This window comes from Clarias gariepinus, chromosome 7 (genome assembly GCF_024256425.1).
Source record: "Clarias gariepinus isolate MV-2021 ecotype Netherlands chromosome 7, CGAR_prim_01v2, whole genome shotgun sequence".
NCBI classification, from domain to species: Eukaryota; Metazoa; Chordata; class Actinopteri; order Siluriformes; family Clariidae; genus Clarias; species Clarias gariepinus.
In genome coordinates, this window is record NC_071106.1 from 34,781,779 (window position 1) to 34,796,084 (window position 14,306).

The window sequence follows — 14,306 nt, forward strand, 5'->3', positions numbered from 1 at the left end:
GTTAATAACAGTTTTTAACCTTTAGGGTTTACAGGTTTTCTTGCAATTGTAATAAGCTTAAAATTACACTGTAGTGATTGCTACATACAAAGACAACATACTGAAACAGTATATTAACCAGGTTTCTCCGATACGATTATTATAACAGACCCTATTTACAGTATAATGCTGTGCATTATATATGTAATGACCTGAAATTTTTACTGAAAATATTACCGCAGTTCTGATTTATGATGCGAAATGATTACAATTATAAGACATATCACTCTTTTAAGCTGTTTATAGTTATGGTGTGTTCTCTGAACCCCTTACATTATAATAGTTGTTGGTATTAATAATATCCAAAAAAGAAAAATAAGTAAGAAAGGAAGAACCTACAGCTTGTGCTACAGAGAAACAGGACTCCTCTGTCATGAAGACTTTCCGTTGCATAAAACTTATCTACTGTACTTACTGTTACACAGTGCTGACACTGCACTGTAAAAAAAAAAAAAAAAAAGCCGCCTCAACGTAAAAAAAAGTTTAGTAACAAGTTGCACAGCTTTTTTAAGTTTACTCAACTTTTAGAAAAATTTGCTGGCCAAACTAAATATTTCACATTGCTGTTCAGTTTCACATTGTGGGTTTACATGTACCCAGTTGAAAATCTTGAGGTGACTCAACTTTAAGATGACTTGTAATTTATAATATTAAAGTCAGCTCAAGAAGTATTGGTTGTGGGCACAATTAGTTATATTTCTCTAGGGTTGACTTAGCCCAACTCAAAAAGATAAGTGGGGGGGGGGGGGGGGGTTGTATTATAAATTACATAAGGTAAATTGCTGGCTCAGCTTGATTTTTTTTTTGTTTATTCAGTCTATGTGTCTAAAGTTTTTAAAAACACAATTTAATCTGTTGTCTCAATTAATACCACTGTAAGACATACAACAATAAAATATTAATTAATTCAACATTTATCTGGTTGGAGTTTGTACAGTGTGGAGACTTCTTCTATAAATGAAAACTTCTTATCAATTTAAAATCAATATAATTTCTTTGTTAAAATAACAACATACATTATTTCAATCTCTTTATTTTTATTTACTTGTAGATCATGTGACCTACCTTTATACAAATGGAGCTGTACTGTAAGGGGAAATTAATCAATGCCCTCTGATTTGAGAGTTCAACCCAACTGTGGTGTCACAGCGTGGGTGAATTATCGACTCTATTTTTCTATACCAGGCTTATTCTAATATGTTGTTGTTCTATGGTAACATCTCATACACAGGGACTTGTTTTAGGAAACTCAACATATTTAAAGACTAATAGTTCACAGTTTTTATTGAAGACTTATTGTTTAACAAAGAAAAACGACTCAATAAATAATCATTGGTGTGGGTATTATTGTTGATGTTTTTTTTTAAAAGAGACATCTATTTGACATTTCTAAAAGTTGTCAGTGCTGTGTTTTGTCCCAGCACTGGAATGTTTTTGGGACAGGGTTGTTATTATTTTTGGCTTTGTCAGTAAATTGACAAGCTGTGTTTTTAAAAAAAGACAGAGAGAAAGAAAGAGAAAAAGGGAGGCTGGTGACCTTTATTGCTGTACGTAAGAAATAACAGGACATAAACTGTCCCACAGATGGTTCACAACATTAACTCTTTAAACTATGAAAATTGTTCATCAATTATTGAGAGATTATAATCTTGCATTGTGATATAAGCAAAACAACTCGTTAAACAAACCATGTGCTGCTGCATTACACGGCTCCAGCATTATTTTTCTATAAGTACTATTACTTTCTTGGTGTATTACATACATTGCTCTAAAGTGCACTGGATCAACAGTCAGCAAAAATGCAGCATTAAAATGTGTTGGGTAAATGTGTTTTATAGCGCGTTAGCAAAAACAGAAGCACACGTGCAGCACGACATCACTAACTGTTTCAAAACTTTAATGTGCTTGATATCAGCAAAAAAAAAAAAGCACTGTACACTGTTCTCATGTTAAACATTTCCTTCGCTTGCTGTTCTACAGAATCCTGGCTGCACATCTTGACCGTATGAAGGTATCCAAGGAGAGCAGAAGCTCCTGGCTATTTCTAATAAAGCATATCCTGCCTCAGTCGGCCAACGAAACAGCAACAGCATATCACTGGCAGAAAAGAACAATAAGGACTGTCTTAAAGCATGCCTTATCCAGTCTTATGGTATGTGAGTATATGGGCACAATTGATCTAGTTCATTTAAAAGGTGTGCACATTATTTTTACTCTTCTGTGCTGTTTTTTATTTTTTTTTCCTTTTATCATGCCATCCTTTTAAGGTGATCCTTTTGCATACTTGCATATCGTCTCGAATGCATGCAGTAACATATCTTAACAACACGTCATTTTTTTCTATCGTTAGCCTTTTGTGTGGTGTTGCGTCTGAGGATTACCCAAGATGTCTGTGTGCGCGCGTGTGTGTTTTTTTTCTTTTTCTTTTTTTGTTGTTGTTTTTTAGGGATTTCAAAATGAGATTTAAAAAAAAAAGGTCAGATCCACTCATTGAGTTCTTTGTACAGTTTATCATCAGCTCATTAAATTAAACAAAGGTGTTCTATGTAAAGCTGGACTGCAAGAGCCTAGCTGTGACTGGCAGAGCAGTATTTAATCACGGAGAACTGTCTATGTATTAAAGAATTTTAAAAGATGAATAAAGGTTATTTATTTTCTAGAATTACCTAGATGTCTTGTACAGGTTGAGCTGTAAGTGTTCAAATATTATAATAGCATATCTGTAAAAAGTGAAAAAGTTTTTTAATCCTCTATGTCCTCCGACCTTGTTTCTTTTTAGTCAGATATGAATCTTGTATAGCATGGCTATTATCCTATGCAATATGTATTCAAATAGAATTAATGGCAACTGTACACTGGACCGCGTTCGTTTTGATGAATTTCAGAGACTGAGCTTTAATGTTGTGGGATCATCAGGATGCAGGAACAGCATAAACGCACTGCTGGAGTTGCATGACTACTTCTCTCCACAAAAAAACAAACAAAAAAACAAACAAACGATGTATCAGTGTGTTGCAGTGCAACTGGACCAATAAGTTAAGATGGCACCTGCTGGAGCTAAAGCCATTACAATAATATGTGAGACCAACTGTTCTTTTTAAAATAAAGGCTCAAAAAAATACGAACGGATGTGTTGGTTTGATTGTTTGATTGACATAAATAATTAGCTTAAAAGAAAAGTCCACTGAAAAAGCATTAAACATTTTTGAGTTTGAATGTGTGATAAGCTCAGCGAGGATAGTAATTAGTAAACTAAAACATAAAAAAAAATCTGCCTATACAGGCGTGTCTGTACAAAAGAAAAATAATTTGGGTGGACGCAAGATGAGTAATAGATCACACCAAGATGGTTTTTGGATTTTTTTTTTTCTGTCGTGGTGCACGCGTCACGTAAAAACTACTAACGAATGAGGTTTTCACAGGTGTATTTGGCCGAGCTTGAGGTGACATATAGGCTTTGTTTTATCGCAGTCGGCCCACGGGAAGAGAGGATATGCAACTTTAAAATTTAAATGGAGAGCGCGCTTATATAATAAACGAAATGTAACTTAAAAAATTCATAAGTTCATCTGAAAATTCAACAGATAGCGCTGTAGATTTATTAGCATGCACTTATGAGTGTGCATATTAATAAATGCGATCTCACATCTTCATTTAGTGCACTTCACATAAAAATTTTAGTTCATTCCAAAATTCAGCAGATTGTGCTATACATTTTTGTTGAGTGTGCAATTAAATTCCATGTGAACGAACTCATGGGCACATCCTATATCACAAATATAAGTGGAGAATGATCAGGGTTTGCTGTTTAGTGTGATTTGTCTCAAGCAGCTAAATTTCTTAATCTCTCTTCAGCTTTTCAATAATTAAAAACTACTAAAAGTATTTACAAAAAATTTAAATGTTGTGTAGCTTGTGTGTGTTGTTGATTGTTTAAATGCCCTGCCTCATACAAAGTGATGATCTTTTTTTACAGTAAATCTTCTACAGTCCACTATGTGGTGGTATTACACCAACCGCCGATAAACTCAAAAAGAAGAAGTGATAATTTAACAAAACGGGAGTATTTGCAAAAGGTGTTAACGGTTTGTATTTTTTGCAAATACTATAGCATATTTTTTTCAGTAATTTAACTGTTTAATGAAATATAAATTGTTTAACATTTAAAAGTTTACCCAAATATTTAAAGTCGGGGTTATGTAAATTGTTTCTTAAACAAAAACTGAAACAAGGACTCGATAAATTAAACCGACCAACAAATGATTGATTTAATCGCCTGATAGATTAAAGTGTACAACATAATTCCTAATACTGGTTTCAAAATGTTAGTCCCAAAATGCAATGCAGCCATTCTATTAGTAAAGGCGACTCGGCTTGGTTAGTTAGCGATCTAAGACATGGCGATGACACTGAGATGATATTAAGATTAAAGCTGAACCATGGGAACCTGATTTATTTGAGCAGAATGTACAGATGAAGAGGCGAGAAAGCTGGACGGGCCAATGAAGCGTTGCTGCATCACTCTCTATAGGTAAAAATGAAGAACAGCAATTTGGGTCATGAAACAGACCATCAGGTCAATGAAATAAGATAAAATTAAACCATTATATATTGCCATTCGGGGTAGACACTTTTTTTAACCTTTTGGTTAACACCATATTATACACCATGTTCAATAATGGAAGTGGATGCTGTCAACAACTCCTATTGTCAGTTCTACCTTATTCTTAAATCAAGGCTTTGAGCTTCTTCTCCACATCTTCTACAAAGCCAGGGAAGCCAGAGTCGAGCAAACACAGGCGCAACAGACCATCCATATCACCAGTAGGGACAGCGCAATGATGATATGCCAAAGGCAGGGACAGTCCACTCATGCCCAGAAAATACTAAGACAAAAAAAAAAATAAAAACACCCCTGTGACTGTGTATAAAAATAAAAATGATTTTGTAACACTTATCTCCTGTGACACTGAGTGGAGCTGACATTCTTTTCCGATACTGTCCTGTTCCTTGATAAAACATGCACTGCGGTATCTTTTCTACCGTATCAATCTATGGATCAAATTTCAAGGCTTCGGTGGTACCTGAGAAAGCTGCTTGATGGACAGAGTTTCCTGGATAACGTCATGGATCACCTGCGGTGCCGCTCCAGGAGCCTTAACAGACACAGGGAAAGATCGGATCATTACACTCTCAGGCCTCACGCTCGAGAGCTTCCACGGCCAATCGATAAGGTCATTACTAATTGAAAGCGCTCATCTCTTCCAAACTACTTGGTTCTGGGTCTTGTTCCCCTGTCACTGTATTATGAGTGTGTGTTTTTGAATGAGAAGCTCAGGATGTGTCACAGACTTGCAGAAGATTTCACCATCCAGTCAGTCAAAGGAGTGTTGTAATAGAAGCTGCGAGGGCTGTCAGTCTAGTCAGGATAAAGAGAATGTTCCTTGAGCACCATCTAGTGAAAGCAAAGCTACATGGATCAAGTCTCCCTTTGTAGAAGAGTTAAGCCTGAACCCTGAACGGGTATAGCCGGCATGATTAAATAGACTATGAGATTTAAAAAAATAAAAAAAAGAAAGAAAAAAGATTAAAGTGATGAAACTGTTTTTAACTGATATGCTTGACCTGCAGCAAATCCTGTTCTAACTAAACCTTCACAGTGAAATCCCAATGGCACTAAGGGGGAGGTAAGTACCATTGTATTCAATTTAATTGAAACATGGTGCTGTAAAGAAGAGACTCCAGTTGATGGCAGTAATGAGGTTCAAGTGGGTTGGTTATTATTAGATCTTGGTCTCTGCATACAGACAGCTGGTGTGAATTGCAACCCAGTCAATGGTCTTCTGAGCCAACGGCTTGTTCTCTGGTTCAATCCCATCAACACAAAGCTCTTCACACTCTCTCTACACCCATCAGGTAGCACTGGAACTGACAACTTCATCTCTCTGAGTGACAGCTCGAGTGCCAACTCATACGGTTTTACATATAATTTTAGTAAAAAAGTCGCATTTATGGTAATAATTTTTATTATTTCCAGATTTTCTTCCTAATTTAGTTGTGTCCAATTCCTCCCCGTCACTAGGGGGCTCCCACATTAAGCTTCTACTACCACTCAGTCGGAAGTGGCCGCAGACTATTACGTGTTTCCTCCCGACCCACGAGACGTCACCGACCGCATCTTTTCGAACTGCTCGCTCACGCACCGTTAGGGGCGGCGTAATACACTTGGAGGACAGCGCTATCTGCTTCTTCCTCTTAGGTGAGCTCACAGACGCCCCTAATTGGCTGTATAACCATGATTAATGTAGAAGCACCAAGTACCTCTCATCCCTCCCCCTGTGAGAGGGCTTGGCCAGTCAGCTCTCTCTCTATTAAAACAATTATATATATATATATATATATATATATATATATAATAAAAAGTTTTAACATATTTTTTTTTCAGCACAACCTAGGCAATATGATGAAGTAAATTTTATTTTATTTTCGCCGACTATAGAAACATCACTGAGAAAAAGATTTAAAAAATCGGTCACACAGGCAAAGACATGGTTGTTTTTTCAATACAAGCATTTGGTGAGATCACCGTTATAGCGACATCATTTCCACATTCCTTGTTGCAGTCAACTTTATGTGTGAAAAAATAATGATAACTTTTGTTCCACCTGACATATCCAAAAACCCAAATGCAGTTTGACTTCCTCCGCAATCGAGACACACCAGCAGGACTTCTGTATAATCAGCTGTTTTCTTAAGAAATAGACATTGACCAATGCTGTATTGCTGGCACAGATGCGTGTGTTTTTAGGGATTGAGTTTTAGGGTGTTTAAGCTATAAGCACAGGTCATGGTTAAGATTAATTAATTAATTAGCATTAACCATACATTGTTACAAAACCAAAACATTTCAGAAATATTACTTTAAACGGCTAACTTGCTGTGAGTTCAGAGTGGCTGTTACAAGGGGAACATTCAAAAGTAGAAAAGCATAACTGCTTTTACCTTTAAACATTTATTTCTGGAACAACATCCTTGTATTTCTCCTCATTCCTAAAAACATTGTTCTATTTTGACTAACAATCATCTAATGAGCGTAATTACAAATCAAATTTGCACAGTGCTTGATAAAGGATATAATCATGATTTTTTTTTAGCTTATGATTGCGATCACAATCCACTAACTTCTTTTTGTAAATTACTGATCTCCTGCCACAGCTGTACAGCAGAAGCCAAATCCCGGGCAAAAAATAACTGCTATTAAACATAAATCCGTCATCACGTTAGGGTGCCAAGAGCACTGTGTCTTCCCAAAGTTAAAAAAGCAACCAGCGATGTTAACAGCTGGTTAATTTGTGCTGGCAATGCTTCGGTTTTTCTGGAGAATAACAACTTGATGGACGCATGCAGGAGATGTGATGAATGCACTCTTTGCGTTCTGCGTCACTGGAGAGGTCTGACTGAGATGACTCACTCTCGTTATTCATTTAGTTTATACACGGGTCATTGTTATTTGTTTTTCTTCACTGTAAATTTCATATTCTGGACACAAGTCTAAATATTTGGTTAGTGGCAACATGGTCTGTCTCACTACAAGTGGACAAAAATTTATTTAATTTATGTTCTGCTGCACTTGCATTTCAGGTGCATACACGAGGTTAAAACGATGACGAATCAAATTACCTTAAGAAACAAATCTGGGTAATAAAAAAAAAAAGGACAATTCTACCATTGAGATGCATACTCTAAGTCTAATGACTGTAGCCTATTTGTTGTTGCTATGCACACTGGATATTTTTACTTGTTTGAATATTCTTATTTCAGCCGAGACAGTAATTTGTTCAGTTCAAACCATCAGGTCAGTGTAGTCCTGAACTCAAATAAAACAAACAAATAAATTGTGGTCAGGTGGTGCATTGGTCAGGTAAATTATCTATAGAGGACATCCATAGGTGCTTCTTTTGAAGGTCACATATTAAACACCTTTTTAAAAAATTAATATAAGTCTAAAAAATCTTTAAAATGCATCTCTTAATTTTCCTACTGAACTGCAGCTCAGATTATGCACTCTGGCATGCGTGACTTTCCTTTTAAGGTGCCTTTGAAGAAGTCCATTTCCCTAGCCAATCAAAACCTAGGGACCAGAGACGTCCATGCTCAGGGCTTTATCAAGCATTCTTCATTTATTTATCTTCCATACTGTTCTTCTATACAAGGTCGCGGAGGGCCTGGAGCCTATCCCAGTAAAAATTTGGGCACAAGGACAGGTACACCCTGAACAGGGTGCCAATCCATTATAGAGCACAAACACACAAATTATGGGCAATTTGAAAAAGCCAATTAGACTAATCTGCATGTATTTAAACTGTGGGAGGAAAACAGAGTGCCCTGAGAAAACCCACTAAGCACGGAGAGAACATGCAAACTCCACTCACACAGTCCGAGGCGAGAATCAAACCCTCGACCGTGGAGGTATGCGGCTACAGTGCTAACCACTGTGCCACTATTAAGTGTTATCAAACTTAATAAGGGATATGGTTAAGATCATTAATTTACAATGACATCCTCAATATTTATGAATATAAAATGGCTAACCTAGCCTTTCTTAAGAAGTAGGTTATCAGCTAGCAGTTAGCTGCTACACACCAGCCTAGCTTTACTTAATGTAAATGTAGCTCTTAAAAATGTCACCAAGGAAACAGCAGAGCTGGGCAGAGCCAAGCATTGAGACAGAGGAGGGTCTGGTACAGTATATGAGGTCACAATAGGGAAAAAAACATGTATGAATGTAAACAGGACAAAATTTCATGAAGGCTGAAAGTCTAAAAACGGCATACAAGTAAATTTTGCATAAAAGATACCATATTCTATTATGTACCAGATTTATAATCTCCACTTTTTTCAATAAGATTTTGGGGCATGGCTGTGGGGATTTTTTGTGCTCATTCATTATGTTATATGAGGAGGTCTGGGGTGGACTCTGACTTCGAGGTCATCCGAAATGTTTTTAGCCGGGTTGAGGTCAGAGAGCTCTGCACAGGACATGTGAATTCTTTATCTTCAGTCTTGCTTCATGAAGCTTAGGTTGTGCACAAGGACATTGTCATGCTGGAAAGAGTTTTAGTTCCAGTAAAAAGAAATATCTATCATTCTATGTAATTGTGTGCAGCAGTTTGATGTAATCCCATTATGGGATTATGGATTATCCAACATGTCCACAAACATTTGGTGATATAGTGTATGTATTTGTTCACACACACACACACACACACACTGTTGCTTTTGGTCTTTCATGTGGCGTACCTGCTGTTGCTGGTTAGACATTCCAGTGGTGTGAGTGGAAGATGAAGTGCCGGGCTGCTCCTGGGTGCCTACAGGCAGATATTCCTTCAATCTCTCGACCGCCTTCCTGCATAAATCTACAGCTTCAGTCCTGCTGCTGCCCTCAAACTGCACCCGTATCATACGACTCTCTTCCTGCGAAACGACACACATGCTCACACTATACATTCTATACCTGTCTATTTATGATTCCAGCACGTTCTCATTAGTATTCATATTGTAATCATTTCTAGCTTTAGTCCTCCAGTTATTGAGGAGATGATTAGCTTAATTAAGAAGACACAACAATGTACAAAAACACTGTACATTTGCATATGATGATCCGTCACTACTAGAATCGAGGGATCGAGGGAAGTTCTGCTCCTGGGAAGATATCTATCTATCTATCATCTATCTGCCTTGTTGTTGTTTTATTTGTACTGTTTTACACCTAAAAAAAATTAGAAAACACCAAACATGCTCGCCATTGAATTCACAGTGTGTATTTTTCAATGTCTCACCTTCAGTGTGAAGTAGAACAGCAGGCTGTCTGATTTCTGCTGGATTTTTAGAAAGCTCTGAGCGTTCAGGAGAGAGAAGCCTTCCTGCACAAACACAAGAGAACATAAAAAAGCCTTAACAATATTGTTCAGTGTTTCATCACGTCAAATATATATATATATATATATATATATATATATAAAAAGAAGAGTTTCTGAAATTCTTACAATTTGTCTTGGATGTGTGACATGCTTATGCAAACGCCATGCCAGAATTATCAATAAACGTTTATTCGGGAAAGCCTTGAGGCTAAAATAACGAAGCAGAAATTCCCTTAACATTCCTGCAGGGGGGTCTATTTCCATAAAATCCTCGATCTCTATCTTGACTTGCCAGAAACTGGAATTTCCCCTTCGCTAGAAGAATGATGGTAAGAATATATCACTGGCTCTGATATAGGCAGGGGAGGGAGCATTTATTTTTGGCTTGGGTCCACTTATCACTACAAATCAATATTTTTTTTCTATTCATTCTTTTTTTTTTTAGACACAGATACCCACCTTTTTTTTTTTTTACTCTAATCCCGATGACCCACTTGATAATTTCTTTCTCCATGCACTAAAAAAAATTTATCATACCAAGAAAAAACTATCACATAGGCAGAAAGATATTAACCCCTTCTGCTCCCAGCCATACATTAAGATTATGGGTGCAATAAATCAGTGTGCGTTCTCTCTGCTATCAAAGGACACAATGTTTTATCCTGGACGCACACTACGTCTCGTGAAGGAGCGCCATTCTTCCTTTGTGTGTCTCTGCTGTAGTGCTTTGCTGGGCGTGATTTCAGCTTAATTGTTGCGAGATATCACGAGAGCTCAGATGCACTCGTGCGCGTAGAGAAACACCGCACTAAGCAGTTACAGTGTTCTCGACTGTATCTGCCTTTCACATGACGGATAAAAGAAAATCCGGTGGTGGGGAGCATGTGGCCTGTTTTTCCATGCACTAAATACGTAAAGCTTACCAACAGCTCCTGACCCTGTGAGATGAGCAGATGACCGGATTCCAGGACCGTCATCTCCAACGTGCCTTTGCTTTCACTGGACTCGAACACCTTTAATGCAAAAAAAAAAAAAAAAAAGGGGAGAGGGAGAGAGAAAAGAACCTTGTTATAAAAAAAGTACATGATTTATGGTGTTAACCCTCTCTGTATTTAGTGGCTTGAGTAACTTATAAATATTTAAAACATGCAGATTTTCAGACAATTTCTCCTCATGCTGCCTTTTAACGCTCTGTGTTTCCAATTATGAAGTCTTGACCTTTAAGTTGCACTAAAAACACTGACAAGCTTTCCCCTTCCTGCTAGATATGTTTTAAACTTGGTAAACTGAGCAGCTTTGCTTTGGCCAGGGGCAGAGCTCATTTCTGTGCTTAAAAATTCAAACTTCAGAATTGAATGAAAAGAAAAAAAATACAAATCTGCCATCTTGTGAATCACACTTCATTTTTTTTTATTCTTTAGGTGTAAAATACTGCATGTGCAGTGCTCCATAATCCCTAGTGTTAAAGTGCATTATGGGTGGTCTATAACCCCTGGGTCATTGCTGCGGTCATGACCAAATGTAAACTATGAACTTTCTGACTTCCAAGTAGAAAAGACCATTTTAACAGTTCTCCAATTCATAATTCCTATTTAGAAAGTTTTAGGAGAGCTCCTATTTGTGATTGTAAAGCTACATTTAGATGGTCAATTTTCTTATGAGAAGGGAGTTTTTGTGCCTAAAGCATTTAATCAGAATAAAAGTATCTTGACATGTATTAAGTCTTAAGTGTTTAATCCTCAGTAAATTTAACAGAAAAAGAAGAAGTAGTATTTCTTTCGGATTTAAGCTTAGGTTAGATTTCCCATCTTTTCTGTTAAATCCCGCCTTTTGTGATACGATTGGTGCAGTCTCCTCTCTGATTGATTAGATCATTTACTAAGTATGATGTGGTATAGTAAAAAAGCACAAGTGAGATAAGTTTTATTTCATGGAATTTACAGATTAGTAATGGAAGCAAAATTTTCTTTTTTCCAGAAACTCGAGTCATTTAATGTTACCCCTACGTGGGGCAAACATTCATTTATTCATTATCTTCTATACAAGGTGGGGCAAACATTCATTTATTCATCATTTTCTATACAAGGTGGGGCAAACATTCATTTATTCATCATCTTCTATACAAGGTGGGGCAAACATTCATTTATTCATCATCTTTTATACCGCTTATCCTGTTCAAGGTCGCAGGGAGTCTATTATATTGAGGAGAACATGCAAACTACACACAGACCCGAGGTGGAAATCGAACCGTCAACCATGGAGGTGTGAGGCCACATTGCAAACATGTGCAGAAAGAATATAATTCTTTCGACAAGAGAGAAACGATCGGGTTAAGTGTTAAGTGGCATGGTTAATATTTAAACAGATAATACAAATTATCTAAGGTTTACCCCACCTCTCATATTATGACTAAAAATTCAGTCCGATCGGGCCGGGCTGGGTCAGAGTGCCGGACTGGGGTGGTCGCATGACACAGAAATACTAGTGTCTATGTACTGTATATGATGCACCTACTGACGCCACTTCAATACGTCTGCGCTTGTAGTAAAAAGTACGAAATAGAATAACAGCATTATTTAAGGTTTATAAGCAGTCATTCCACTTACTGGCTTTAATAATTAATTGGAATTAATTTACTTAAAATAATTTCTTTAGGTCAACCTGTTTAGTTAAATTTAATTATGATCTCTATTTAAAATGAATTATCACGTCCACTTAAGATAAAGTTAAGCACTAGCCAAACAACTCTTCATTCCAGTTTTTTTTTTTTTTTTAGCCAGTGACTAAAGATGCTCTAATGTGAGTCTCCAGGCTTGGTGAACAGAGCAGATATCGTTTTGACGCCACTCTTCTGTGGTGCATTTTGAGATTTTAGGAGTGTATTGGACACACAGATTTTGCTATCCTATAGTCATGATACATATCATATAACATCACTCAATTTGGATTTAAATTAAGTGTGATTTCGCCCATACAGGTCGTCTTATCATCAGTCATTACATGGATACGTGGGTGTTAAGTGGGTCTGTACTGGCTGGTTAGCAGGGCAGGACTCTTTAGCCATCTTCTGCTCTAAGCACTAGATGTTAAAGTAATTCATATCCACAGTCCACATTTCAGTCATTAACTTAACTTCTTAAGACTCGGATTAAAAGAAGAAAAAGTAGAGAAAAAACGAACACCCCTAAACACTAGTAAAATGCCATATTGAACAATTTTTCCTCGTCTGAGCTCAGAGAGGGTTCATGAAGGTTGTCAGTGTTGCCTAGCAGGCTGGATATCCAGTCTGTGTTTTCATTTTCCAAAAAAAAACCCTCTCTAAAGCTGGCACAGCGGGTTTTCTTGTTTACTAGTTTTGTGTTTCTCAAAGTGTATTCTGTGGCCTCCAAGGGGTTCCACGATTTCATTCTTTTAAATCAGGTGGACTCGGTCCTTTATTGCTCCAGCCCTAATTGAGTCGAACTGTGCCAGTCACCATTATGCAGAAGTAGCTTTAACAATGAAATAAAAATGTATTAAACCTCAGCTTTAAATGGAAATAGGAATATTAATATTAATAATGATTTTACTGTTGTTGTTTTAATAATAATAATTATGATGATTTCATTATTGTTTATTATTGTAAAAAATATTGTTATTATTATTATTTATATTGTTGTTGCAGTGTTAATAATAAAGAAAATAAAGAAAAGGACAACTACCACAACACTTTATTATTATAATTATTGTTGTTTTACCATTGTTAATAATAATAATAATTATTATTATTATTATAAACACTTTACACTTTTTTATTCTTATCTCTACTTAAAACAATGACAAACAGTTTGAGTGTAAATTAACAAATTAATAAAACTTTAGTACTTAGGACAGTAAATATACTACGTTATACTGTATAAATGATAAATATATTTAAACTACACTGATAAAGTTTAATCTAAATAAAAGGTTTAAAAGTCCTGGAGTTATCATGCAAAGTTAAACTTATAAATATTGTTGTTGTTATTGTTATTGTTATTATTATATAACAGTTTATCACCTTAAAAACTTGTGAAAGTTAAGTTTATTATCAGTTAACTCTATAGCTAATTACCTCAGCATTAATTTCAGCTAGTTAGCTGACGTTAGCATGTTAGCTTTTCTTCTATCGTAATTCATGTGTTAAATTAATTTTACCTTCCATGAAGAGTTCCCCCCGACATTCGCGGCTTTTGGTAAAAATCTCCCGTAACGCTTTAACTTCCAGGGAGTTTTGTTTGACGTGTTTACTTCAGACATTATTCTGAAAAGAAATAACGAGAAGACTGAGGGGAGGAAAAAGCTTAAAACATCGGTTATCATCGGTAA

General features: G+C 36.4%; 2 protein-coding genes across 4 annotated transcripts in view; one reads left to right on the top strand and one right to left on the bottom strand.

The window, feature by feature from the left end:
* nptnb (neuroplastin b) overlaps positions 1–2,239 on the top strand; it is a 48,474-nt gene extending 46,235 nt beyond the window's left edge. For both annotated transcript variants that reach the window (XM_053500501.1, XM_053500502.1), the window contains one exon: positions 2,020–2,239. The gene's annotated coding sequence lies outside the window, so the exon portion shown is untranslated. The remainder of the gene's footprint in view (positions 1–2,019) is intronic.
* rec114 (REC114 meiotic recombination protein) lies at positions 2,046–14,306 on the bottom strand. Of its 2 annotated transcripts, none has more exons than XM_053500504.1 (7): positions 14,136–14,306; positions 10,883–10,972; positions 9,879–9,962; positions 9,340–9,513; positions 5,124–5,195; positions 4,760–4,925; positions 2,046–2,136 (listed from the first exon to the last, which is right to left on the bottom strand). In XM_053500504.1, exons 1-6 carry the CDS (start codon positions 14,298–14,300, stop codon positions 4,767–4,769), a joined length of 744 nt encoding a protein of 247 aa, XP_053356479.1. In that variant the 5' UTR covers positions 14,301–14,306; the 3' UTR covers positions 2,046–2,136; positions 4,760–4,766. The 2 variants fall into 2 exon arrangements, with proteins under 2 accessions (XP_053356479.1, XP_053356478.1); XM_053500503.1 differs by lacking the exon at positions 2,046–2,136 and adding an exon at positions 4,241–4,564.

Bases quoted from the DNA above. Each gene is read 5' to 3' on its own strand.
- rec114 (XM_053500504.1), bottom strand. From the start codon at position 14,300: ATGATAACCGATGTTTTAAGCTTTTTCCTCCCCTCAGTCTTCTCGTTA. The intron at 9,963-10,882 runs GTAAGCTTTACG...GTGTTTGTGCAG, and splicing joins CACAGGGTCAGGAGCTGTTG to GAAGGCTTCTCTCTCCTGAA. The intron at 9,514-9,878 runs GTGAGACATTGA...GTCGTTTCGCAG, and splicing joins TGTTCTACTTCACACTGAAG to GAAGAGAGTCGTATGATACG.